At 38.9% G+C, this 26,191-nt stretch overlaps 1 protein-coding gene across 1 annotated transcript in view; it reads left to right on the forward strand.

The window, feature by feature from the left end:
- The window catches only part of adamts3 (ADAM metallopeptidase with thrombospondin type 1 motif, 3), a 133,040-nt gene extending 115,511 nt beyond the window's left edge, over positions 1-17,529 (forward strand). The window contains exons 18-22 of the mRNA XM_081366561.1: positions 1,455-1,611; positions 2,221-2,353; positions 9,372-9,579; positions 10,542-10,659; positions 15,010-17,529. Coding sequence (XP_081222687.1) covers positions 1,455-1,611; positions 2,221-2,353; positions 9,372-9,579; positions 10,542-10,659; positions 15,010-15,491 — 1,098 coding nt within the window. The 3' untranslated portion in view covers positions 15,492-17,529. The remainder of the gene's footprint in view (positions 1-1,454; positions 1,612-2,220; positions 2,354-9,371; positions 9,580-10,541; positions 10,660-15,009) is intronic.
- The last annotated feature ends 8,662 nt before the right edge of the window (positions 17,530-26,191 follow it).

Consider the following 26,191-nt stretch of genomic DNA (forward strand, 5'->3'; position numbering starts at 1 on the left):
TTACATTTTTTATTTGCCATGAGGAGTGGTCAGAAAAAAAAAGTTTTCTTAATCATGATATATCAAACTTAATCATGACATCTTTTGTAGATGTCTTAATTCACTGTTCTGAATGTGATGGATGCTGAGAGCATAACTTGGACATTTTGAAGATTTAATGTTAAAAAGGGGCCACTAATATTTGGATGGTAAGATGATGTATAGCAACACAGAACACTTTACAGTCTTATTTCTGGCCAAACTTATAATTTAGCAGTCTCACATTAACTCATGCCACAACACTTCAGCCAGATTAAGTTGAAGGCTTTGACTTGTCAAAGCACAACAGTTCTTCTACTTCAGATTTAAAATCCCACTTGAATAGGATCTTTTTTTTTTTTTGTGGCATGACCTACTTTCTGTAAAGCACAAGCTCATGGATAGACACATTGACATTTTCATGTAAAATGTATTACTAAAGTCCATAATACATCAGATATTTAATGACCATAAGTCATCTGGGTCCTCAGGTTGCAAAAAAACAACAACAACTGATATTTCTACCACCAAATGTCATTGTTCAAATGAAGTATGTGGTTCTGCTACAAATTATTTAAATGCTGTGATTCCTTTCTTTGATATCCTTCCATTTACACCTGTATTAACTGTTCTCTGCCAGGTGAATTCATGAACATCAGCCAAAAAGATAAAAGTTGCATACAGAATTTTAGATGTGTTTTTAGCCTTGCGTGCATAGAAAAGAAAAAAAACAGAATGTTCTCCGTTTGGACATTGTGGATTTATACAGGCCAGAATAATGAATTTTAGTAATGACATTGTGACATTTACACATAGAGACTTGTTTCTGATCAGTGCGTGATTCATACAAATGCTGTACAGTTAGTATTCCAATTTGCAATGACAAATTGGAATTTATTCAATACAAAATACACTGTTCAATGTCTTCAATCACAACCTGTTCTTAGTTACTACTACCTCAAATTTTGGCAAAATGAATACAGGAAGGGATATCATTTTAATGAGTTCACCACCTTTTTCTCACCATCACAAAATGCAAAAATTACTTTGAATAAGTTTAAAATTGCACATGCTGAATGCTAATCTCTGACTTGCACACTCATTTTTAAATCAGGTTGCAGGCATATTAAGAAAATAAGAATCACTATTAGAATATGAATTTATGAAGTATGCATGTAATTGCTGGTAGAACAGAAAACATATGCAAAATGAGTCGTCCTTGAAACGACTCCACAAGCGTGTGGAGTTAGGCTGGTCATGCTCGTTTAGTTTTCAAATGTAATTAAACAGATCCTTGAGTAGGCCAACACATTAATCTGCATACTCTTACATATGCATGAACACATGCTATATCCCTGCGTACATAATCAAATGCTTGTAAATATCACTTTGCGATTTCTGAAACTTTTATCCTATTGTTTTTCCATCTCCATTAGATTATACCTAAAGACAATGAGACGAGGTCCACACTGATGTATAAATACATCATCCATGAAGATTCTGTGCCCCTTAACAACAATAATGTCATTCAGGAGGACACATATGAATGGGCGCTTAAAAGCTGGTCCCAATGTTCAAGACCTTGTGCTGGAGGTAACTTTCCATTAGTATGATCTTTCAGCTTATTTAGGTTACTCAAATATTTTTCCTGGTGCTACTCTGCCTCTTTCAACAGCCAGTTTCACATTTGGTAATATGCACTTTGTGTTTTGTTTCTTTTTTTATTTAGATTTTTTTTTTTGGTAAGCATTAGAGACACAAATCCCATGGTTGTTTTGTTGTCAGCAACATTGGATATGTTAAACTATTATCAAACAGACAATTAACCTTATAATTAAAAAAGTAGCTAGTTTTAATCACATCAAATGTCTGATGTATGAGATCACCCTTAAAATGTTTGGCCTGTCCCACATCAGAAGTCTTGACCTTCTCGACTGTATCCAGTAATTAAAATCAGTGTCATACAACTTCATAATTTTGACATAACCTAGGAATTTATATATAATTCATTAAAAATACTATTAATAATTTGTTTATTCATTTTTAATTAACGAATAATTGTGACACCCAATAAACAGCATCGTGGTTAAGTCTATTGAGGTGTATGAGAGATTTTGTTCTGCCAGGCCAGATTTTTCAAAAGTTACTGAAGACATTACACGTCATGTTTCTTTCCGTTCTTTCATTTTATTCACTCTTCAGGATTCCAATACACCAAATATGGGTGTCGTAAAAAAGGTGACAGCAAAATGGTGCACAGAGGCTACTGTGACATCAACAAGAAACCCAAACCTATTCGCAGAATGTGTAACTTACAAGACTGCACTCAACCACAGTAAGTTCAATTTCGATTTTTTTTTAACCCTACGCACAATAACTGTAGTCCTTTTACCTCAACTGAAAGCTAGAATGTCATGAGCGTGTCATGGTACAATATGTGATTTTCATGGCATTTAACTCAATCTAAACTACACTAAGTAATGTATATGCACTCATGCTTCACCAATGTAGCTCGGAGAGCTCAGAGATGGGTTTTGATTGCGTTATATCATAGGGATGTCTTGCTTCATTTATTTCTCGTCAGAGGCTAAGAAGAAATTGCAGAGTGGGATTGTGCATGCATGTTTAATTTCTGGAAATAGACTGCCTCTCAGCCTGTAGTTTTTACTGAATGTGTAGCCTTGACAAATTTTCAACTGAGATGAAAATATTTCTTCCACAAATGTGACCCTGGATCACAAAACCAGTCACATGTCGCACGGGTATATTTGTGGCAATAGCCAACAATACATTGTATGGGTCAAAATTATTGATTTTTCTTTTATGCCAAAAATCATGAGGATATTAAGTAAAGATCATGTTCCATAAAGATATTTAGTAAATTTCCTAGCATAAATATATAAAACATTTATTTTTGTGAGTGAATCCAGCACCATCGCGACATAAATGGAGAACTTTAAAGACGATTTTCTCAATGTTTAGATTTTTTTGTACCCTCAGATTCCAGATATTCAAATAGTTTTATCTCGGCCAAATATTGTCCTATCCTAACCAACCATACATCAATTGAAAGCTTATTTATTCATGTATAAATCTCAATTTCAGAAAATTGACCCATGTGACTGCTTTTGTGGTCCAGGGTCACAAATAATAAATAAATCACTGATGAATCTGCAGCAGCTTTTGTTTTGTTTTTATCGAGCATGTCCATGACCTACTTTTATGATTAACATAAGGACTGCGCATATAATAATTATTAAGACCCTTCTGTATTCTGCTGAATCAACCTACACAGTGTGCTACTGAGTGTACATCATATCCGCACAAAAAACAAACAAACATATTTTTCATTTAAATACATAGTGTAGGGTCTACATGCAGCATGTTTATCTTAGAATTAGAAGGCATTTCTGAGCATCGCAATCCCACTTTTCTCTTCACCCTTCGCATTTTTTGAGGAAATTCTTTGACGTTTGAATTGTTCTTAAAGAAAAACCTTTAAAATCTCTCAAGTTGTAAGTGTTTTCTCAAGCAGTCTTTCTGCTTTTATCAGCCATAGTACTTGAATGAAATACCAGTCATGAGAATATATAAATGTCCATTAGAAAGGAGCCATGGCAGCAGATGTTCTTTGTGCTCTGCAGTTTCTGCTGTTCATAACCATGAAAGTATTTTCACAAAAGACCCAGCTGTTTATTTTATTGACACTTTTTTTTTTTATGAGACTTAGTCCGTAAATGAAAATTATATTTTTACCTGTCTTACAATTGAATTACACTCTAAAACATGTTGAGTTCATTTTATTTCATCTTAATGGGTTGATTTATATTTTTTTACCTATACGTAGGTTAATATTTCCAGATTAACTTTAATCTTGTAAAATGTTGTAAAATACACTACACAACCCATGTGTTGTGTTTACATGATACGTCCTTTATTTTGGATGAATACAGTTCTAAAAACAGTTTTTATTCGTGTGTACCTAGATCTTAAGTTAGAAGTTTGCTGACTGACTGACTGACACGTGTAGCTGACTGGCATCTCATCCCTGTATGTTGTGGTGAAGGTGGTGAAGGTGTACAGATGAACTGTAGATAAATGTCTTACTGTTTGATTTATATCTACATTTAAATTTTCCCATCCATCCCAGTCATTTGATCAATGGTTTCATGTGCACAAAATATGAATGGCTTTGACTTATATGATGTAATTTACTTTCTTTCCTTCCTTGTTTTACTGTAGGACTATAACTGAAAAATGCATGGGCCACACATTTTTTACAAGAGACTGGGACAGTTAGTTTTGATGACACAAAATGTTTTTATAAATATAAATAAATAATAAATAAATAATTTAATATAGCCCCTAGTAATTATTTAATATAGTAATTATTTAATATAGCTCCTATGCATAAATTATTTATGCTATTTAATATAGCATAAATTAGCCCCTAACATGTGATAATTGTTCAATCTCCCACGTCACATTGTACACTTCTGCTGAGAGGAACGCCACATAACTGTAATTCAGCCTTAGACTTTCTCAAAGATTATCCTCCTAATGTGGCACAAGAAAGAAAACTAATTGCAGATCGAGGCATGATGATTCATTTATATATCTTAATAGTTTTGAAATTGAATGCAGATAGCATAAATGGTTTCCTTAAATGTGCACTACAGATGATGTTTTGGGTTAAAAAAAAAAAAAAAAAAAAGTTGAAATGTTAATGTGGGAATGTTAAACTACTGGAGCTGCTTCAGAATCATTTCATTTTCCACAAGATGATCTGTTGCTGGAGATTCAGCGGCTGTGACGCCTTCCTATTTCGATTCTGATATTTCCTCTGTGTGCCCATCAGTCTCCAGGGCTCCTCCTCCCTTCACATCTGTGGAGGATGAGATTGCGCCTACAGTTCTTCCTGCATTTCCTTTTTTTTCCTTCCCTTTGCGTTCGCTTGCCCTAATTTAGTTTTTTCCTCATTTTTCATCTTCCTCATTCTTGAAGCTGTCTCTGTAGGTGGTGGCCATTTCAGTTTCCTCTGCCGCCCTACTATTACGCTTTTTTTGGTGTAAAATGTGTGAAAAGCAACTAAGAATAATCATCTCATATTGCTAAAAGCATCAATTAAATTTACTGAAATATTTAATAAACATGCAAGGGTTGGGGAATATACAGCATTGGTCAAAAGTTTGGAAACATTAAGATTGTTTTTATGTTTTTGAAAGAACTTATGCTCACCAAGGCTGTATTTATTTGATCAGAAATACAGTAAAAAACAGTAATATTGTGAAATATTATTACAATATAAAATAACTCTTTTCTGTTTTAATAATAATTTAAAATGTAAATTATTTCTACGATGCTATGATTCTAAATCTACTCCTCCAGGCTTCAATCTCACATGATACTTCAGAAATCATTGTAAAATGCTGCTTTTGTTCTCAATTATAATCAATTATTATTGGTGCTCAATTATTAATAATGGTTCTAGGTTGTAAATGTTGAAAACCTTGTTTTGTATGTCTCACATATTTTAGCTTCTAATTACATCCTTTAAATAATGACCATTGACTTCCTCACATATATTTCATTTTTTTTTTTTTTTCAACTGCTTGTAACTGACCATGCTGACTTCCATGCCATGTGGCTGTTTATTGTCTATATTATTTGCCCTGGATATATTTTCAATGGCTGCATGATTGGTCTTGAGGTTTATGAAGAAGCTTCAGATGTGTCCAACTTTAGTCAATCAGACCAAATATTTTCATGCTCTGATCACATTCTGATTGCTAAATAGTCCACATGAATCATTTTATCCGACACAGATTTGTTAGCAGCTGGTCTGTCTTGAGACAAGGAATAATGGATGGAAGCTCCTGCTGTTTAAGGAGCTGTTTAATGTGTTGTGCAGTTTTATCGTCCTGAAATAGTGGGACAGACCTGTGAATGATAGGCAGATAAGGATAATTGAAAACTGTTGAGATTTTTTTTTTTTCAATCAGAATGATTAACATTTTAATGTACTTAGCAATTGTCTTTATATATTTTTTCCAACCTCTCATGAGTAAACGTTATTATATTATTTTACGAGGTGGCGATTTCATATACATTTTTATAATGGCATTCATCTGAAAACTATGCTATATAAATGTATTGTATGACGATGTACTACTTAGATCATACAAATTCATACGAATTATTTTATAATTAATTATAAGACTCTACTTAAAGAGAAGAAGAGGGTGTTTGGATCAGGAAACAAAGAAGAGCTGAAAACTGTCCAGAGAGAACTGAGAAAGAAGATAAGGGAGGGAAAAGCATGCTACAAGAGGAGGATGGAGGATCAGCTACAGCAGAACAATGTCATCGGTGTGTGGAAGGGGCTCAAAACCATCACGGGTCATAAGGAGTCCAGTTTCCAGGCTGAGGGTGACCAGAAGTGGGTGAATGATCTCAATCTATTTTTTAACAGATTCGATCAGCTACCCTCCCCTGCCCCCATCCAGTCCCCCCTGCTGCAATCACCACTCTCTGCCTACACAGCAGGCAGCTCCAGCCCCACCTCTCTCTGCACAGCCATCAGCTCGCAGACAATACACAATACACCTAACTTCTCCCCCCTGTCGATTCCCTCCAGTCAACACTCCATCCAATACACACTGCCCCTTACAGAAGCTCAGGTGAGAATGAAGCTCAGGAAGATTAAGGCGAGGAAGGCTGCAGGCCCAGAAGGTATCAGCTCCAGGCTCCTTAAGACCTGTGCAGACCAGCTGTGCGGCATATTGCTGTACATATTTGACCTTAGCCTGAAGCTGGGAAAAGTGCCACAGATATGGAAAACATCCTGTGTGGTGCCTGTTCCGAAGACGTCGCGCCCAAAAGACTTCGGAGACTATCGACCAGTAGCACTGACCTCGCATCTGATGAAAACATTGGAGAGGCTGGTGCTTACTCATCTCCGACCTCTGGTGAGTCCATCAATGGATCCACTTCAGTTTGCCTATCAACCTGGCATTGGAGTGGAAGATGCAATTATCTTCCTCCTAAATCGGGCTATTTCACACCTGGAAAAGGCTGGGAGCACTGTGAGAGTCATGTTCTTTGACTTCTCTAGTGCTTTTAACACTATCCAACCTGCGCTCCTGAGGGATAAGATGGTGTGCATGGGAGTGGACCATCATCTGTCTGCCTGGATTCTGGACTACCTCACAGACCGACCACAGTATGTGAGGACTCGTGGCTGTGAGTCTGACATGATTGTCTGTAACACTGGAGCCCCGCAGGGTACGGTTCTTGCCCCGTTTCTCTTCACCATCTACACGGCAGACTTCATGTTCAGCTCAGCAACCTGTCATCTACAGAAGTTCTCTGATGACTCTGCCATCGTCGGTCTGATTACGGATGATGATGACAGGGAGTACAGAGGACTTGTTCAGAGCTTTGTGGACTGGTGCCAACGGAGCTGCCTCCAGATAAATGCAGGGAAAACGAAAGAACTGGTAGTGGATTTCCGTAGGCACAAACAAACTTTATCACCAGTGAACATTCAGGGAAAGGACATTGGGAGAGTGGACTCTTATAAATACCTGGGTGTTCACCTAAACAACAAACTGGACTGGACAAACAACACTGAGGCAATTTATAAAAAAGGGCAGAGCAGACTCTTTCTGTTGAGGAGATTAAGGTCTTTTGGAGTGCAAGGAGAGCTACTGAAGACTTTTTTTGACTCTGTAGTGGCCTCAGCCATATTCTATGGAGTGGTCTGCTGGGGCAGCAGCATCTCTACTGCAGACAGGAAGAGACTAGACAAGTTGATCAGGAAGGCCAGCTCAGTCCTGGGGATTCCCCTGGATACTGTACAGGAGGTGGGAGAAAGGAGGATGGTAGCAAAACTATCGTCATTGCTGCAGAATGCCTCTCACCCCCTGTATGTAACCGTTACATCACTGAGCAGCTCCTTCAGTCACAGACTGATACATCCTAAGTGTCTGAAGGAGCGGTACAGAAAGTCTTTTCTCCCTGCTGCTGTTAGATTCTACAACCAAAGCTGTTCCCAGTAGACCCACCCCCTTTTTGTATTTATACATTATACTGTGTATATACTGTATATACTGTTATTATTATAGTATGTGTATATTCTCTTTTTTATTTATTTGTATTTATTTATTTTTATTTCTAAATTTTTGCTGCTGTAACACTGAAATTTCCCCACTGTGGGACGAATAAAGGATTATCTTATCTTATCTTATCTTATTATTGCCACCAATTCACCAATACATATAATAGTTTTGAGTTGGCCTGAAAGTATCATTTGAATTCCTGAAGTATAAAGATTCAATTAATCACTGTGAAGGTAATGTTAGGGTTATGTCAATGTCTGTTTAGTTTCATTGCTCCAGTTTTTCCTGTATTCCTTTGTCATTATTTTCTGATTAATCCTGCACATGTTTCTGTTCTGGTTAATTAACTATCCCTGTGTATTTAAGCCCTTAGTTCTTTGTCCGGTACTGTTAATGCTTTGACATGTTTGTATTGTCCTGAGTTTCCCCTTAGAATTATGATTAAAGACTGCGTTTTGTGCCCTCACAGATACATTTTTTTATTATTATTATTATTATTATTATTATTATTATTAATTTGTGATAATGATTTGCTGATTAATTAATTGGAATTAATATATCAAAGCCCTACATACTGTGAAGACATTACATGATCATGACAGATGAAACCATCAAATAGACGTAATAAAAAATTCTAAAGTCAAAAAAGCCATAACATTGAACATAAACCTATAAATACATAAACAATACATCTTGCAATCAAGTTTGTCAATCTGTCCAAGGTAGACCAAGGGGATGTTTATACAGGATATGTTTCTTCTGTAATATTTTATAATTGTTCAGTTGTTGGTCTGTGGACACATGCACATGTCCAGACCATATGTCATATCTCAATTATGTCCATTTATCCTAATGTTTAGTTTGGCATCACACATCACCATTTCTGGGTCCAAACAATCTATCAGATCCCAAAAGCAAACAACAAAATATGCTAAAATATGCTTGTGGTGTGCTATAGTGCAACTAAAAAAATCATGATCCTAACCTTTATCTCCATATCAAAATCTAAATTGGTCACACAGTTATTCATCTTTTCCGAATTGTTAAAATATTGGTGTCCAGGACGCCGTGAGCTTAGACACTGTGAGTTTTTAAAAGCTTAGCTTAAAGGTGTGCTATGAATGAACAGTGCTCATAAACAGCTGTTGAGAAAATGGGAGGCCTGGATCTGGAAACAGTATTCGATATGTCACAACAAGTGGATTGAACCATATTTCATTTGTCTTCTGACAGATGGATCACAGAGGAGTGGGAACATTGTGCTAAAACCTGTGGGAGCTTGGGATACCAAATCCGCACTGTGCGCTGTGTCCAGTTCCTTCACGAAGGCACTAACCGCTCCATCCACAGCAAATACTGCAGTGGGGAAAAGCCTGAGATCAGGAGGGCATGCAACAGAATACCCTGCCCAGCCCAATGGAGGACCGGGGCCTGGTCAGAGGTAAATTTTTCTTAGGTCACATGATGTTTTGAGGCTATCAATACAAAAGCACTGGTTGTCGAGGTTTTTGAAAGGAACCAATCTTCTCACTTCCCCAAAATGCTCAATTATATTTTGCAAAGCTCAGTAGAAAGAAACACTATGTAAATGTGTAAAAGAAATACTAAATGAATGCAAGCATTTTTCAATTGGGCTTGAAATCAGTGTGAAATCAGTCTTATTTGAAGAACGTGTTTGCCACATCCAAGGAATGTTTTTTGGGAGGGTCAAGAAACGTCTGGAGAAATTGGAGGTTGGAGGTTATTGCTGCTCTCCCTGCTCTTATCAATGCTAGGCTGCATGGATGCACAGGAAGTTCTTGCCCAGAACAGAACCATACCACCAATCCAAACTGTATGCTAACTGTCAATCATATTTGACGATAGTGATCCTGACAGAAACAGTAGTTTCAGCGTTTGAGTGGGAAAATGTCAAATGCTGATAGAAAATGCAACAAATGGAGTAAAGAAGAAATCATTAGATTTTCACCTATAAAGTCCGAAAAGTACATTCAGGATAAACTTGATAGTACAGTCTGCAATATATAACATGAGGATGCGCAATGCTAGAGCCTTTACGTAAACAAATTGTATTCACAATCATCCAATCAGTAACACTGACACAGCAAATATGTAAATAAGGACTTTTACCCAGGGTTTAGGAATCTACAGTGTGAAACGTAATTTTATGAATGCTAAATATCAACTGTTAATTAACCCCAGGTAAATTATGAGCAATGTGAAACATAAAGATAACAAAGGATTCCCTTTTGCCAGTCTTAAAAAGACCCAGGATTAACTATTTCAAGTGTGAAAAGTCCTATGTGGACAGATAAAATTGCATTGTGCTTGTTTAGGACAGTGTTAGATGTTTGAAACCATGTGTATTTTTCTGTGGTTACCATCATCCTCCTTATCTCTCAGTGCTCAGTGTCCTGTGGGGAGGGTGTGGCGCGACGCCTGGTCACATGTCGCATTGGAGATCAATGCACCGGTGAGAAGCCTGAGTCACACAGACCCTGCAGGCCAGGACCCTGTCATGGTAAGATGACACAGACACATCATTACAAATTCTGCAACCCAAAGCAGGAAATTGGTTTCAACAGGAAACGCTTCAGCACAGGGATGAAGATTTTATGGGGTCTTGAATGGCTGACCTGTTCATGTTCTTTCAACAAAAGAAAGCATATTGAAAGAGAATAGAAAATATTTCACAATGAACAAATTCATCTGCATTGATGACATTATTCATGGTGCCCTTAACCCCATTGAATTTCCCAGAATGCTTTTGTGGTCTATGAACTTCTCAACTGCTCTCTGGTGAAGCTTGTTTACCTCATCTCACTTGTCTGTTGAGAGCTTTTATTTAGACAAGCATTTTACGTGCGAGAAAGCTTTTAATTATCCACGCAATGCCCTCAAGCTTAAACTGAACATGAGGTTTTGGCAGCGTTTTGTTAAATAATGTACTTTTTTGCATTTCTCCCAATACCCAGTCTTTTGCTTTTTCGCACCCCATGAGTTTGAAATTATACATTTATCTTTGTGTTTTATGCAACATGATTGTCTGTTGTGATGTGCACTGCCTACAGCACAGAAAATCACAGTTTCTTAAAAACATAAAAGCTTGACTTTGTTCAAGAGAACTGCTCTCAGTATGTTTCCTCCAATCTTTTATGAGTAACACTCAGCTGGTCAGCATTATTTGTTAGAACACAGTGTGTCTTGACTACATGGATACGAGGTAAAAATCCAAAATAAATTTCAGCACACATTTACTGTGAATAGCACTTTCTTTATGTATCCGCTTGCATGACGCTCCCCGTAATTCCTGTTTAATGGCTTAAGCTGCACCTGGATGACATCCATCTCAGTGGAAGGTTAATAAAAGACCTACCCTTTACAACTGACACTTGCGGCACACTGCTTACCTTTTCAGCTTCATATAAAGCGGGACTCCTTAGGGAGCTGGAGGCATTTTCTTTTCATCTGTGAAACAGTTGGTGGTTAGTTACAATGACAAATTGTCCATAATCCAACTTCAGAAACTGGAATGGCTCTTTTATGACTTTCATTAATTAAAAGACCTCATGGCCTTTTTTACTGAGGACCATTTTTTGTGTGCTTTTACTTTTGTATTGAATAGGACAGTGAGAGGAGGAAGGAACAATACAGTAAAGCTGAGGGGATAAGAAAATGACACAAATCCGAGTCACCCACACATAAGCGTCAATTAAAATGCATATGACTTGCCAGGCCACATCACTGGCAGACCTCTGAGTTTGATATTGGCTTCAGAATTACATAATCAACAGTTACATCACTAATTATCAAGACAAAATGGATAGTTCACCCAAAAAAATGACATTCTGTCATCATTTAACTCTTTTCCCCGTCAGCGTTTTTTTCAGCCAGTACCAGAATTTTTTATCATTATCACAGAAGTTTCATGGCCTCCAGAATATTTTGTTGTATGAATATCGGGACATGCAATATATCAAAAGAAAGAACAGAGCCTCTACTTTTAAAAAACCACAACAACAACAACAAAAATTCTAGCATAATTGATTTTTTTTTTTTTTTATCAACACTTGAATGTGGTTAAGTTTAATAAAAAAAAAAACATTTTGAGCAAAAACACATTTTTGCCAAAGACTACATCCAGATCATATTCAGAACAATGATCAAAATTGGATTAGATCGCATCCATCAACAACTCCAGGGCTTGCACAGTCCTGGGTCGACATTTTATTTGGTAACATTAGGCAGTATTGATTTATATGCTGTTTAATGTCGATGATCGTGTTACTTTACAATATGCATAAGTGACCCAGCAAAAAGAGTCAATGAGCAAAAAAAAATGTATTGTTATTTTCACATTCTCTCTACATTATCATTAAAATAATACTTTTAAATGATGTATGATTTGTTGGAATGAAACAAAAATTACAGAGCTACACCTATTTAAATGTGATAGTCAAAAAGTCAATTTTGTGAAAAGAAAACAATCACTTAGCAACCATGCATTAAAATTCCACAATACCACCAAATTTGGCATACACCAGGGTTAAAACCCTTATCTATAGGACAACTATATATTAAACTTTTCCATGATACCACAATTTGTTTGTTTAACATTGAGACAGACAGCCTGTATATTAAGACCTACTGTAATGCACGGATCTAATATAATGTTACACATCAGATGTTTTTCCCCAACACTTAACCAAACGTTCATTTAAGACATAACATATAATGTTTGCGTGAATACTCGCCAAGACAGATATTTTGAAATACAGTAATTCTGTGTATACATTTATATCGGGATCATGTGCTGTCTGAGAGGCATCTTTGTGCGCACGCTTCGGATCTGTCAGTTAGCGCGAGTAAGATCATTTTGTTTACATTTGCGTGAGCTAATGATTTAGGAAGCTTAAAGGAGAACTCCGGTCAATTTTAACATTGAGCTCATTTTTTTTTGTAAATTTGGAGTGCTGTCAGTACAGAGAACAACGACAAAAATCGGTGTTGCCTACACCATGTTATCCTCTTTTTAAAATTTGCACCCTGTTGACTTCAATGAGGCAAGTTTTAAACCAGCTTTTAGCCTCTTAACATCCTTGATGTGTCATTACAAGTGCACAGCTAATGTGAGTGATTCCTTCAGAGTGATCACGGGTGAATCTGACTGCAGTAGATGTGAAAGATATTAATAAAAATTATGTTATTTCAGCCAGCGCACATACCTGTATTTACAGCCTGTTTTCGGTCGAAGTCCATAGTAATCGATTGTCGAGTTCACGCGCGTGATCATAGGTAACTAAACCTATGCGTGTGAACTCGACAATCGATTACTATGGACTTCGACCAAAACAGGATGTAAATACAGGTATTTGCGCTGGCTGAAATAACATAATTTTTATTAATATCTTTCACATCTACTGCAGTCAGATTCACCCGTGATCACTCTGAAGGAATCACTCACATTAGCTGTGCACTTGTAATGACACATCAAGGATGTTAAGAGGCTAAAAGCAGGTTTAAAACTTGCCCCATTGAAGTCAACAGGGTGCAAATTTTAAAAAGAGGATAACACGGTGTAGGCAACACCGATTTTTGTCATTGTTCTCTGTATTGACAGCACTCCAAATTTACAAAAAAATGAGCTCAATGTTAAAATTGACCGGAGTTCTCCTTTAAGGCTTAATGAACTCATTTTTGTGAAAACCTCAAAATCAGTCAAAATGAACATATTTCACTTTTAAAAGAGTTAATCACCCTCATGCCGTAACAAACCTGTATGAATTTATTTCTTCTTTGGAACACAGCTGATGACAGTTTAATACAATGCAACAAATGAGGACTTTTTAAGTTTCAAAAAGGATGCAAAAGCACCATTTTTTGATTTGAACACACTGTTCGATTCGTGCAACATTTTGTGAAATGACTTAACTGATTTATTGAAAAGATCCAACTCAAAGGATTAATTCACTCACGAAGATCTAAGTGATTTTTAAGATTATAAGTGAATAACATTTTAAATTTCAGTCTGAAAATCATACACTTAACTATTGTTTGGTTTAAGAAGATTTTATGAAATAAGTGAATAAGTGGTATTCACATTTTTGTATATTTTTATTATTCACTTTTTCATTTTTAGAACATGACAACCTCAGTATCCACTTGCTAAGTTTTGATATGTTTGAAACAGTTTGATACTGTTTCTGGGTCAACTCTGTTTCAAGTGAGAATACAATCTCAGCAGCTGTTTATGAGCGCTATTCATTCATATCATAATTTAAAAAAAAATACTTAATGCACACTAGTCTCTAGGCTCATGGCATCCCAGACACCAATATTTTAACGATTCAGAAAAGATGAATCATTGTTTGGCCAACTGAGATTTTGGTGGAGATAAAGGTTAGCATCATGATTCTTCAGTAGTAATACAGCATACTGGGATTGTATATTCATTTTTGGACATGGAAACTGGGATGTGCAACATCAGACTTGACAAAAAGAATGACCAGGATACTGGTTGAAAAAAAAAACACACAAAACAAAGGGCAGAAAGTCATACTGATTTGTCATACTGATGTGAAACACAAAAGGCAGAAGGCTACTGGCTTGGAATGGCTTGAGGGTCAGCTTTTTGGTCAACTTTTGGGTGAACTTCCATTGTGGTCAAAGCTATGAATTGGGTGAAATACTGACATAATTCTGCATGGGCAGCACATTTTACTGTACTGTATGTAAAGAGATTGTTCCTGCTGTATTGGGTAATATTGATGATATAATGGCCCTGAATATTTAAAAAAGCTGAAATGTGAAAATCTTCTGTGAAAAACTGCTTAAAACAGCACCGAATAAAAGCATTCTGCTTCTCTGACAGATGAGCCATGCGGAGGAGACAAGTCTATTTTCTGTCAGATGGAGGTTCTGGCTCGTTATTGCTCGATACCAGGTTACAACAAGCTCTGCTGTGAATCCTGCAGTAAGCGAAGTGGCACTTTTTCTCCTCTTCTGCACGAAGCTGCTGAGACAGAAGAGGAACTTCGCTTCGGTTCAGCCTCTCAATTTCTGGAGATGCTTTCAACCTCAGCCATTAATGGAACACTGAAAGGCCCTCAGCAGCATCAGCGGGGATCCTCGTCACAAGGCCAATTTGCCAAGAAGACCGCCACCCCCCCACCTCGCAAACCCAATACCGAGAACAGCAAGACTCAAAAGCGCCTCAAACCTGGCGCGAGAAATCTGCCTGCAATGACGATCCATAGCTCGTGGAACGAGAACGCCGCTAAAGATGCACCATGGCTGCTGGAAAGTTTCCAAGAGACTCAGTGGCCAACAGCATCATCCGAGGTGGAGAGATGAAGGCTAGTTTGTCTCTTTTTTTTCCTCTGGACTCGCTCTCTCTCTCTCTCTCTTTTATTTGTTTGTTGTAGATATAGATCTTTAACATTCATCATTCCCTTCAGATCTTCCTTAAGATATTTGAAAGCAAGAGAGAGTAAAGTGCTGGTTCACTTTCAATGTTCTCAGTTCCCTCGCCAGCAGTATTTGTTTTTAGAACACACTTGTCAGTCACACACTGTTGTGAAGGGGAATGTGCCAAAGACTTTTTTATGATGATTCTCTCAGCAGCCTGGTCTATGGAGGTTTGGTTTGCATACGTGAAGAGACTCCGGTGGTGCTCGTGAGGAAATGCTTGTAGTTGCATCAAACTTCACAATCTATACAGTTTTATTTTGAACAGCTCCAAACTTGTTTGACCAAATAATATTTATGAACATTCCTGTAAATACTGTATATGGAAAATGTCAGTATTATTTAAAAAAAAAAAATACAAGCTGAGGATTTTAAAGACCATTATCGGTGCTTTTAATGTTAAGAACACTTAAATAATATTTTAGCAAATGTGCTTTCAGTCATGATTTAAGCACTGAAGAATATGTATTCCAAAACGGTGTGAGCCAAAGGAAAAACATCAGTGAAAAAGCATTAAAATTGCCATAAAATATCAACTTTTGGTTCCAAAAGCATTTCTGTCACTCATGAATCAGCCTCTCAGCAAGTCATCGATCAAATGAAATTCTCATCAAATAAAAACGTTGTTTTCCTCCTAAAGAATTTATTTTCCGCTAAAATGTTTACCCATGATGTTGAGGCTTCTCTTTGACACATGCCTCTTAGATTTCGCCTATTGTGTCTTAGTATGTATTCACCTTTTCATTTTTTTTAGCCAATGATAAAACTGAGTGTGAACGTCATCAAGCAGCTGATATAGGAGACCCATCATATATGTTGTGAAATTAATTGGATGTTTCAGGTGGGATTTTGAAGAAGTAAAGCTGGACTTTCTGGAGATCTTAAACTGCACACGATATCTCTTGTCTGAGGGAGAGGAAAGCTATTTATTTTTTATAATCAAGGGTTAAATCTCAACCACAATGCATCTGACTGCAATACCAAGGAGACCAGTTAATCTATCAGTGGAGTTCAGCTGTTCATAACCATACACACACTTTCACCTGTGTGCCACTGTAAAGCTATTGTATATACCATTGAGAACTTTAGAGTATTTATTGAGATTCAAAGTTCAATATCATGTCTTAAGTGTTACTCATTCTCTGTTACTTCAGAAAAAAACACAAGCTCCCATTGAGTTATAAGAGTTGCTCACTAAAGTAACAAAAGTAGCATTATGAATAGCCTTTTTTGTTGTTGTTTTAACTGGCATTTTAGATATAAGACACATGCTCAATTTTTGAGATGTTATAATAAGGGAAAGCTGTTTCACAGCCATTTTAGAATAGAAATAATGTGGAGAAAATCATAAACAAAACTGTAATTTACAGTGATTCATTGCCCTTCACCATAAAAAATTCCCCAATCCTACACGAAACTGTTTTTACAGTTAATTCGTAGCTTTAATAAAACATAAAAAAGCAAACTTATTGTGGATTTTGATCCTCTAGAATAGACAATAGGTGCAGTTGCATAAAGATAGTATCAGTTGTCTTTGAACTTCATTCAGCCGACGAACGCTGAGGTGAACGTGTGTATCACAAAAAAAAATATTGTTCACTTTCTGCTAATAAATGATTTGGTTTCTGATCAAATCGACTAGCTTTCAGAAACACAAAACAATGTGAAATAGTTTAAGCTAAATTGACAATCCCTAAGCCACAGACAGACACCCAACACAAAATGATAAATCATGTTTATCCTCACAATTCTATGTCCATTTAGGTATTAATTATTGTTCTGGCTTACAAAGACACTTTCAGTTGCTTGCAGTCATTTTTTTTTGTTTTAATTTGTACTTTTCTTAGTTGTAATGGAAGTGTACACTACTGAGGCTGTTTTTGTTATGGGGAGCACATAGAAATAAAGAAAGTAATAAACACCACGCTGTCTCTTGAGAGTACTTTTTAGGTTTGCTTTTGTGAACTCACATTTTCCCTTTTACTCTACTAAGCCCTTACAAGACTCATTACAGTGAAAATATGTGATTATAATTCTAAACAAATTAAAAGGACTAAAATCTGTTTGCGAAAATAGCAACAGCTAATCACAGTATTAAACATTTAATAAATCTACTAAATGTATTATATGAAGCCTGATATCAAATGTATGCTGGGATATGTGTCCTGGAGCACTGAGGCTTTAAGTGTGTCATAAAACTGAATTAAATGCAAAGAAAATTTTCTTCATTGAAGTTTTTTCACAAAGGATGTCCATACAGACTTCTCTATGGAACTCAATTATTGCACTCAGGCAAACATTTTATTGCAACATTAAATTGCTTAAGAGCCCTACCCTGGTGCTGCACATGGTATTCATATAAAAGTATAACCTGTGCTCCCAATTCATTTTCCAGCTCCACATACTACCTTCAGGCTCAAAATTGCTATATTGTGGGAGGCTTTAATTTCTAAAACCGATTCAGATTAATGAGCCACAGTTATATTTAATGTCATGTCAATTTTATGTAAAAGGACATTCTAAATAAAATACAGTTCAGCGTGAGATTTTTTTTTTTTTTTTTTTTACAAAAGCAACAATTAAAGAGACAATTTACGACAAAAATTACATTACTTAACCTCATGACATTCCCAACCCATAAGACTTGGAAATTTGGATGTCTTGTTACTTTGTTTGGCCAGAAGAGGACTGGTCCCCCGACTGAGCTTGTTTTTTTTTTTTACAATCTGTCACCTGATGAGTTTGGGTTCCTTGCCACTGTCGCCTCTGGCTTGCTTAGTTGGGGACACTTAATATTCAACAATATTATTAATTTGACTGCACTGACACTATTGGATGAGAACTGAACTGAGCTGGATGATGACATCACTGTTTTCTGCAGAGCTGCTTTACAGCCAAACTTTGCGTCATTGAATTGTTATTTTCCTGCTATAAAGCTGCTTTGAAACAATCTGTATTATATAAAGCGCTATAAAAATAAAAGTAACTTGACTTCATTACAGCAACTTGCTCTTGCTCCTCCCAGTTTGGCTGATATTCAACCTCCCTTAATATTTATATTTCATCTTTATTTGATGCATTAGTGCTAAAATGTTTATTTATTTATTTATTTATATCTGTGTCGGTAGGTAAAAAAGAGAGCAAGAAATATGAACTTTTACCATTTAATGAATGCTGGACCATCCCAGAAAGAATGGAGTGTAGTATGACTCAACCATTTAAAGGCCCACTGAAGTGCTTTGAAACGCGCAGCATTATTCAACGTGTTGACATAATTTCCACAGAAATAGAAAGACATGGCAAGACAAATCAAACTTTTTTTAAATAGCCAATAGCATTTAGTTTCTATATCACAGCTCGGCCAAAACAATTGAGCTCTGTAAAGCCGTAGTTTCCTCCTAATCTCTAACCATTTATCCTCCTAATCTCCTCCATTTCGCTTTAAAATATAGCATTCTGTGCAGACCTCAAATGTGTCCGATATGTTTTGTGGTCTGCGCCGACTCATGCATATGATCCACTTTGTCTGTGCTATCGTGTCTTTGGACCAGAGCAGACTGTGTGCGCACTGTGGTGGTCTGCGTGACACTGACGTTAAACCAGACTTCATTCGCCCAAATGGATAGCATATTTACACCATCTGAATCGTTTTCTATCCCCTATATAGAGCATTGTGGCATACACCATGTAGAAAATAGTAATTGTGTGAACAAGTGACTGTTCTCAGCCACAGCTTCAGTGTCTATTTATAATGTAGTGGTCGGGATGCTTTACAGAGAGCATTGGATTGGACAGAAAATCTGATGAGAAGCTGAAGGTGCAGAACAATGTTATCAAAATTGTTGATCCATATTGGCCGAAATGAGAGACTGCAAGTTTCTTCTATATATGAATTGCGTCATTGTTTTGGAGCACACTAGCTTATAAATAACAGTAAGGCTAACACTAAAAACCTTTTTTTTTTTTTTACTTTAACTACCGTGTATGCTCACGCCTCAGTTATAACTCCATTACTAGGTTCACCATTCTCTTCACACTCAAATGGTAAAATGTTTCCTAAAAGTTTTGCTATGTTGCTCAAATTTTAAAATGTAGGCTAAGTGTATTGAATGTACCTCAAAGCACAGGCAAGTTCAAGTTCAAGTTCACTTTATTTATATAGCACATTTACAACAGCCAATAGGCTGACCAAAGTGCTTTACAAAACGACCAGATAAATAATAAGAAAATAATACCTGCATAACACATAAAACACAAATAAAATCAGCAAAGCTAAGAGCAACCTTAAAATTGGAGTAGCGAAACAGTATCAGACTCAAATATAAAATAGTAAAACAGAAGTGGCAAAGCAGCATCAGACTCAAATATAGAATGGAAAGAAGGAGTGGCAAAGCAGTATCAGACTCAAATATAAAATAGTAAAACAGAAGTGGCAAAGCAGTATCAGACTCAAATATAGAATGGAAAGAAAGAAGTGGCAAAACAGTATCAGACTCAAATATAAAATAGTAAAACCAACCTAAGAATAGAGATCAATATGCTAAAGAAAACAGGTAGGTTTTTAACAGTAACTTGAAGACAGACACGGTAGTGTCCGTTCTAATCTCTAGAGGCAGGGCGTTGCCCTGCCACCGCAAATGCACGCTCCCCTCTACTCTTGAGTCTAACACGAGGGACTACCAGCAGAGCCTGGTCGTAGGATCTTAGGCTTCTGGACGGAGTGTAAGGATGAACAAGTTTAGAGAGATAGGCAAAAGCTAAGTTATGTAGAGATTTAGCAGCCATATCACCCTGTAGCCCAAGACTGGTTGCCCACTGAAGCTAAGCAGGGCTGAGCCTGGTTAGTACCTGGATGGGAGACCTCCTGGGAAAACTAGGTTGCTGCTGGAAGAGGTGTTAGCGAGGCCAGCAGGGGGTGCTCACCCTGTGGTCTGTGTGGGTCCTAATGCCCCAGTATAGTGACGGGGACACTATACTGCCAAAAGAGCACCGTCCTTCAGATGAGACGTAAAACCGAGGTCCTGACTCTCTGTGGTCATTAAAAATCCCAGGATGTCCTTCGAAAAAGAGTAGGGGTGTAACCCCGGCATCCTGGCCAAATTTGCCCCTTGGCCTCTGTCCATCATGGCCTCCTAATCATCCCCATACACTGATTGGCTTCATCACTGTCTCCTCTCCACCAGTAAGCTGGTGTGTGGTGGGCGTTCTGGCGCAATATGGCTGCCGTCGCATCATCCAAGTGGATGCTGCACATTGGTGGTGGTTGAGGAGATTCCCCCCTTCCATATGTAAAGCGCTTTGAGGTCTCAGAAAAAGCGCTATATAAATGTAACGAATTATTATTATTATTATTATTATTTAAAAACAAAGAGTAGAATTTTAAAATCTATTCTCTGTCGAACTGGCAACCAGTGTAGAGATTTGAGAATCAGATAGATGTGGTCATATTTGCGACACTTATGAATAAGTCTGGCTGCATCATTTTGGACTAACTGAAGACGAGCAATTTGAGAACTTGATATACGGCAATATAAGGAATTGCAGTATCTAGTCGAGACAAATGCATGAACAGTCATTTCCAGAGTTTTCGGAGTGAGAAAGCCTTTTATTTTAGACAGTAGACGAAGTTTGAAGAAACTGGAACTGATTACGGATTAAATGTGTTTGTCAAATTTTAAAGGCTGGTCAATTTTAAAGGCAACAAGAATAAGTTCCGCACTCCTGGGGATTTTAAACCCGACAGACTCTCTAAATCAGGGCTTATACACTGAGAATTTTCATTTGGGCCGAAAACAATTACCTCAGTCTTGTCTTTATTTAGAAAGAGGAAATTTTTGGTTGGCCATGCTTTAACCTCCTCTAAGCATAGCAGAAGAGAATTTATCGCTGCAGGGTTGTTCTCTTACGAGAGGTTCTCTCGTATTGCATAAGTTGCTTACGCTACGGGAAAGTCTTCTTTCTTCGAGATCTGAAGCCAAAAATTATCCTTAATTTTGTATTCATTGTCAACGCAGTGCGGCAGCCGGCAGACCAAGGCAGGCTGTATAAGCGTGCTCATTGGCTGCTCGGCGGCAACTGCTTAAGCCTATCAGTGAGCCTCGTGAAACTTGGCCTCCAATGAGGGCGGTTTGCGCCCTCCACACCCTTCTAACCATCAAGATGGGTGTGGCCAGTGTGTATATAAAGAGGGCTCACAGCCTGAATACTGATTTTCTAGTCTTCAGCGAAGCTCTACGCATCTACCGCCGTTGAAACCTTCGACCAGCAAGCTTAGGACAGCGCCTGAGGAAGCCGGCCGCCTTCAGCCATCCGTGCCTGCTACGCTATCCGGCGACATATCCTTTTATTACTGCTGTGTGTGTTCGCCCTCTCTGCCCCCCCCTCCCGGCTGCTCAACCGCCGGCTCTCGCCCGCGCCGCCGCCACCGTGTCAGGGGGTGAGGCGAATGAGATAGACACCCTCCCTCTGTTCGAGCCGCGCTACTGCGCCACTCACAAGGGATGGCAGAAGCGGACGGTCTCGGAGCGAGCTTCCTCTCCCTCTGTTCGAGTCGCGCAAACTGCGCCGCTCACAAGGGATGGCAGAAGCGGACGGTCTTGGAGCTCTCTTTACGTTACAAGAAAGCTACTCCGTCCTCGCGCGTCACTCACCGGCGAAAAGGAGAACAGAGTGTTTTCGTGCCGCTGTGGCCGGACCTACCTCCATTTCTCATACATTTCTCAGTCCCCTCTTAAGTTCAGGCGACTGGAATTGTTCATATCGCAGTATACGAGCCTGTTATAAATACACACACGCCTGCAAGCAAACGCCGTCACAAGACATGACGCTCTCTTATGTCCTTGCTCTAACCGAAAGTTATTGTACTCTCCCCTGTGGCTCAGTGGCAGAATCTTAGGCTTTCGCGTCAGAGTTCAGGCGGCTGGAAATATTACTATTGCAGTAAACAAGCCTGTTTTTATACACGCACGCCTGCAAACGAACATAAGGTCGCTCTCTTATATTCTTGCACTGAAAGGGAATGTGTTCTCCCCTGTGGTTCAGTGGCAGAATCATACAGAATCATTCGCGCTAGAGACCCGTGTTCGATCCCGGCTCTCGCGGCAGATAAAAAATTATGCTGTTCGCTTCTCCGAGCTCGCAGCCAGTTTTTCTTACATACAGAAAACGAACCCGCCTCTCGTACCACTCCTACTCATGGTGCTCGAGTATTTATGAGCGTCTAAACACAAGGGAAGAAAAGACGGTAAAGTCCCGCTGCGGCTGGACCACTGTCAAAGCTTCACGCTCTGTCAGTCCCCGTTGCCACGGCTACTGCAGATGTTTACCTCGCAGTCAACGAGCCGGTATATCTACCCGCTCGCCTGCGTGCAACCACCGTTCTCACGGCGACCCAAAGAAATCTCATATGAGCATAATGTCTGGTTGCACGGCTCACGCCGTATGTGTTTCAAATGCAGTGAATGTGCCCACGTTTACGTGTTCACCCCTGTACACAAGCACTATAAATCCCATGTCCCTCACAGAGCCCACTCTCATAAAGCAGGCAGAAGCCGCTCGAGTGTTAAAAGTAGGTCACGTGTCCACCTCACCGTGCCCACACCTACTCACTGCCCGCTCTGTCACACGGCCTCTCACGACCGGTCATGTTTTAAATGTAAGTCCTGTGCCCGCGCTCACACATACTAACGAACATTTCTATGGCAAGCCAAGAGGCTCAGAAATACGCCATAGATTAATCGCATTTAAAGCCAAACGCCGTCAATTACGGCGTTTTAAACCGTATTGGACGCCGTAAAATGGTGCGCTACTAAGAGCTTGGATCCACGTGCATGTGGGGTCCCACGGGTGCTCTCCTTCCTACAAGAGCTGTTGGACAAGGGCAGGTCCCCTTCCACGCTCAAAGTGTATGTGGCGGCTATTGCAGCATTCGCTGAGACGACGCGCGGCCAGGCAATAGGAAGGAACGAGCTTATTATCCGCTTCCTCAGAGGAGCTAGACAGATGAATCCCCCGCGGCCCCCCTCTGTTCCTATTTGGGATCTGTCCTTGGTCCTGGAGGCCCTGAAGGCTTTTCCCTTTGAACCGCTTGAATCCGTGGATTTAAAGTACCTGTTGCTCAAAACCGTTTTTCTGATAGCTCTGTCTTCAGTAAAACGCGTGGGGGAGTTGCACGCGCTATCTGTTAGCCCTGCATGTCTTGAGTTCGGACCGAACGACTCGAAAGTCATTCTCAGACCGAGACACGGTTACATCCCCAAAGCGATTGGAACCCCTTTTAGGGCACAAATCATTTCCCTTTCGGCTCTGCCAGCATCCGATAATGGGGACAGTGATAACCTCCTATGCCCTGTCAGGGCACTGAGAGTTTACATCACGCGCTCCGCCGCTTTCAGGCGTTCCGAGCAGCTCTTTGTTTCCTTCGGCGGACGCACCAAGGGTCTCGCCGCCTCAAAACAGAGCCTGTCCAGGTGGATAGTGGACGCGATTTCAGCAGCTTATGCCTCCAAACACCTGCAGTGCCCTCTGGGTATCAGAGCCCACTCTAATAGAGGCATGGCCTCTTCGTGGGCCTGGTCCAGTGGAATTTCTATCCACGATATTTGTATGGCGGCGGGCTGGGCCTCCCCATCGACATTCGTGAGGTTTTATAACCTGGAAGTTCCCGCCTTACAGGCTAAATTGCTGTCAGTATAAGTGACATGTATGCTCTGCCTAGTCGCTTATGTGCAGACTACGTTCACATGCTGGCGATATTTCTGGTATGGTACTTAGGGTTAAGTGTTTTATACTCAGACCGGCTGGGCCGCTACATTTCTCATTCCCCGTTACGCACTGTTTACCGGTGCTGGCCCGCGCTGCTAAAATTACAAAATTAAGGATAATTTTTGGCTTCAGATCTCGAAGAAAGAAGACTTTCCCGTAGCGTAAGCAACTTACGCAATACTCGTTCCCTCTTCTAGAGAGAACCGAGATTACATTAGGTAACCGAGTACGTTTTTCTTGATTGGAATATAAATTTGTGTGTCGCCCGCATAAAAATGAAATGATACACCATGTTTCCTTAGAATAGCGCCCAGAGGTAGCATGTAGAGAGAAAATAGAGAGGTCAGAGGTGCCATGGAGCTGGAGAAATTACCCATCTTTACTAAAAACTTTCTGTCAGACAGGTATGAGTGAAACCATGTCAGAACAGAAGCTTTTAGACCCACCCAAGACTCTAGTCTATATAAAAGAGTAGGGTGGTCAATGGTATCAAAAGCTGCCGAAAGATCTAAGAGAACAAGAACAACAGTAATCTCTGGAATCGGTGGAGAGATATATATATAATTTAACACTCTCAGGAGGGCGTACTAGGTAAGATAAGACAGAGATAGGCAAAATAAAATTTAAAACAGAAGGATCTAGTGAAGGCTTCTTGAGTGACCGTAGCCACTTTAAGATTGGCAGGAACAGAGCCCATTTTGAGACACTTGTTGATAAGAGATATACCTGGCCCAACCGAATCAATGATTAATTTTAAAAATCTCGGGTGAATGATATCATTAGGACAAAATTAAGGTTTGAGCTTGACAGTGACATCCTTCAGTGTCTGGAGGTTGATAGGATCAAAAACCTCCCAAAAACCAGAAGCAGGTGTCAAGATTGGGGGGACAGTTAAATTAGGGCAGACACTAAGTCTTAAGTTAGTGATTTTGTTAATAAAAAATATTTTTGAAGTTTTCATATAGAACATCTAAGGCAACAGACAATGTGTTAACAGATGGATTTACAACAGACTGAATGACTGAAAAGTGAAAACAGAACCTTTGGGTAAGAGTGATTGGATTTAATTAAAGGACAATTCCGGTGAAAAATGAACCTAGGGGTAATTAACACATGGTTACAGAGTCGATCGTTCCCTGGGATGCGTTTTCATGAAAATCAAATGTAAAGAGTTTTATCTCTAAAAACAGATTAGCTGATAACGCTAGTATATGGGGCACAGAGTAGGTAAAAGTAAATCGCTAGTTAATACCACTAACAAGGCTCAAAATAGCCTCACACTAACACGGTAGCATAATGAGGGTCCCTACATGCAAACGGAAGCATTGAGAACTTTGTAAGTGTACAGACAGTTTAATAAGAAGATACTTTATAAAGACGCGTTTACAGGCAGGCGTCATCTTGGAAAACAGTCTCGACTAATCGAGTCACGAACGCCATGCTAAGTGAGCTGACGTAGCACGGCGTTCGTGGCTCGACTAGTCGAGACTGTTTTCCAAGATGACTCCAGCCTGTAAACGCGTAATGTACTGTCTTTATAAAGTATCTTCTTATTAAACTGTCTGTACACTTACAAAGTTCTCAATGCTTCGGTTTGCATGTAGGGACCTTCATTATGCTACCGTGTTAGTGTGAGGCTATTTTGAGCCTTGTTAGTGGTATTAACTAGCGATTTACTTTTACTTACTCTGTGCCCCATGGTCTAGCGTTATAAGCTAATCTGTTTTTAGAGAAATCTAAATCTGTTTTTGGTATTAATTTCAATGCAGTCATTGGTTTAATGAGAAAGATTGAGAACCTAGGAGAATCCTGTTCTCCTCTCT

Source organism: Scardinius erythrophthalmus (assembly GCF_964197995.2).
Source record: "Scardinius erythrophthalmus genome assembly, chromosome: 5".
In the NCBI taxonomy this organism is placed as follows: Eukaryota; Metazoa; Chordata; class Actinopteri; order Cypriniformes; family Leuciscidae; genus Scardinius; species Scardinius erythrophthalmus.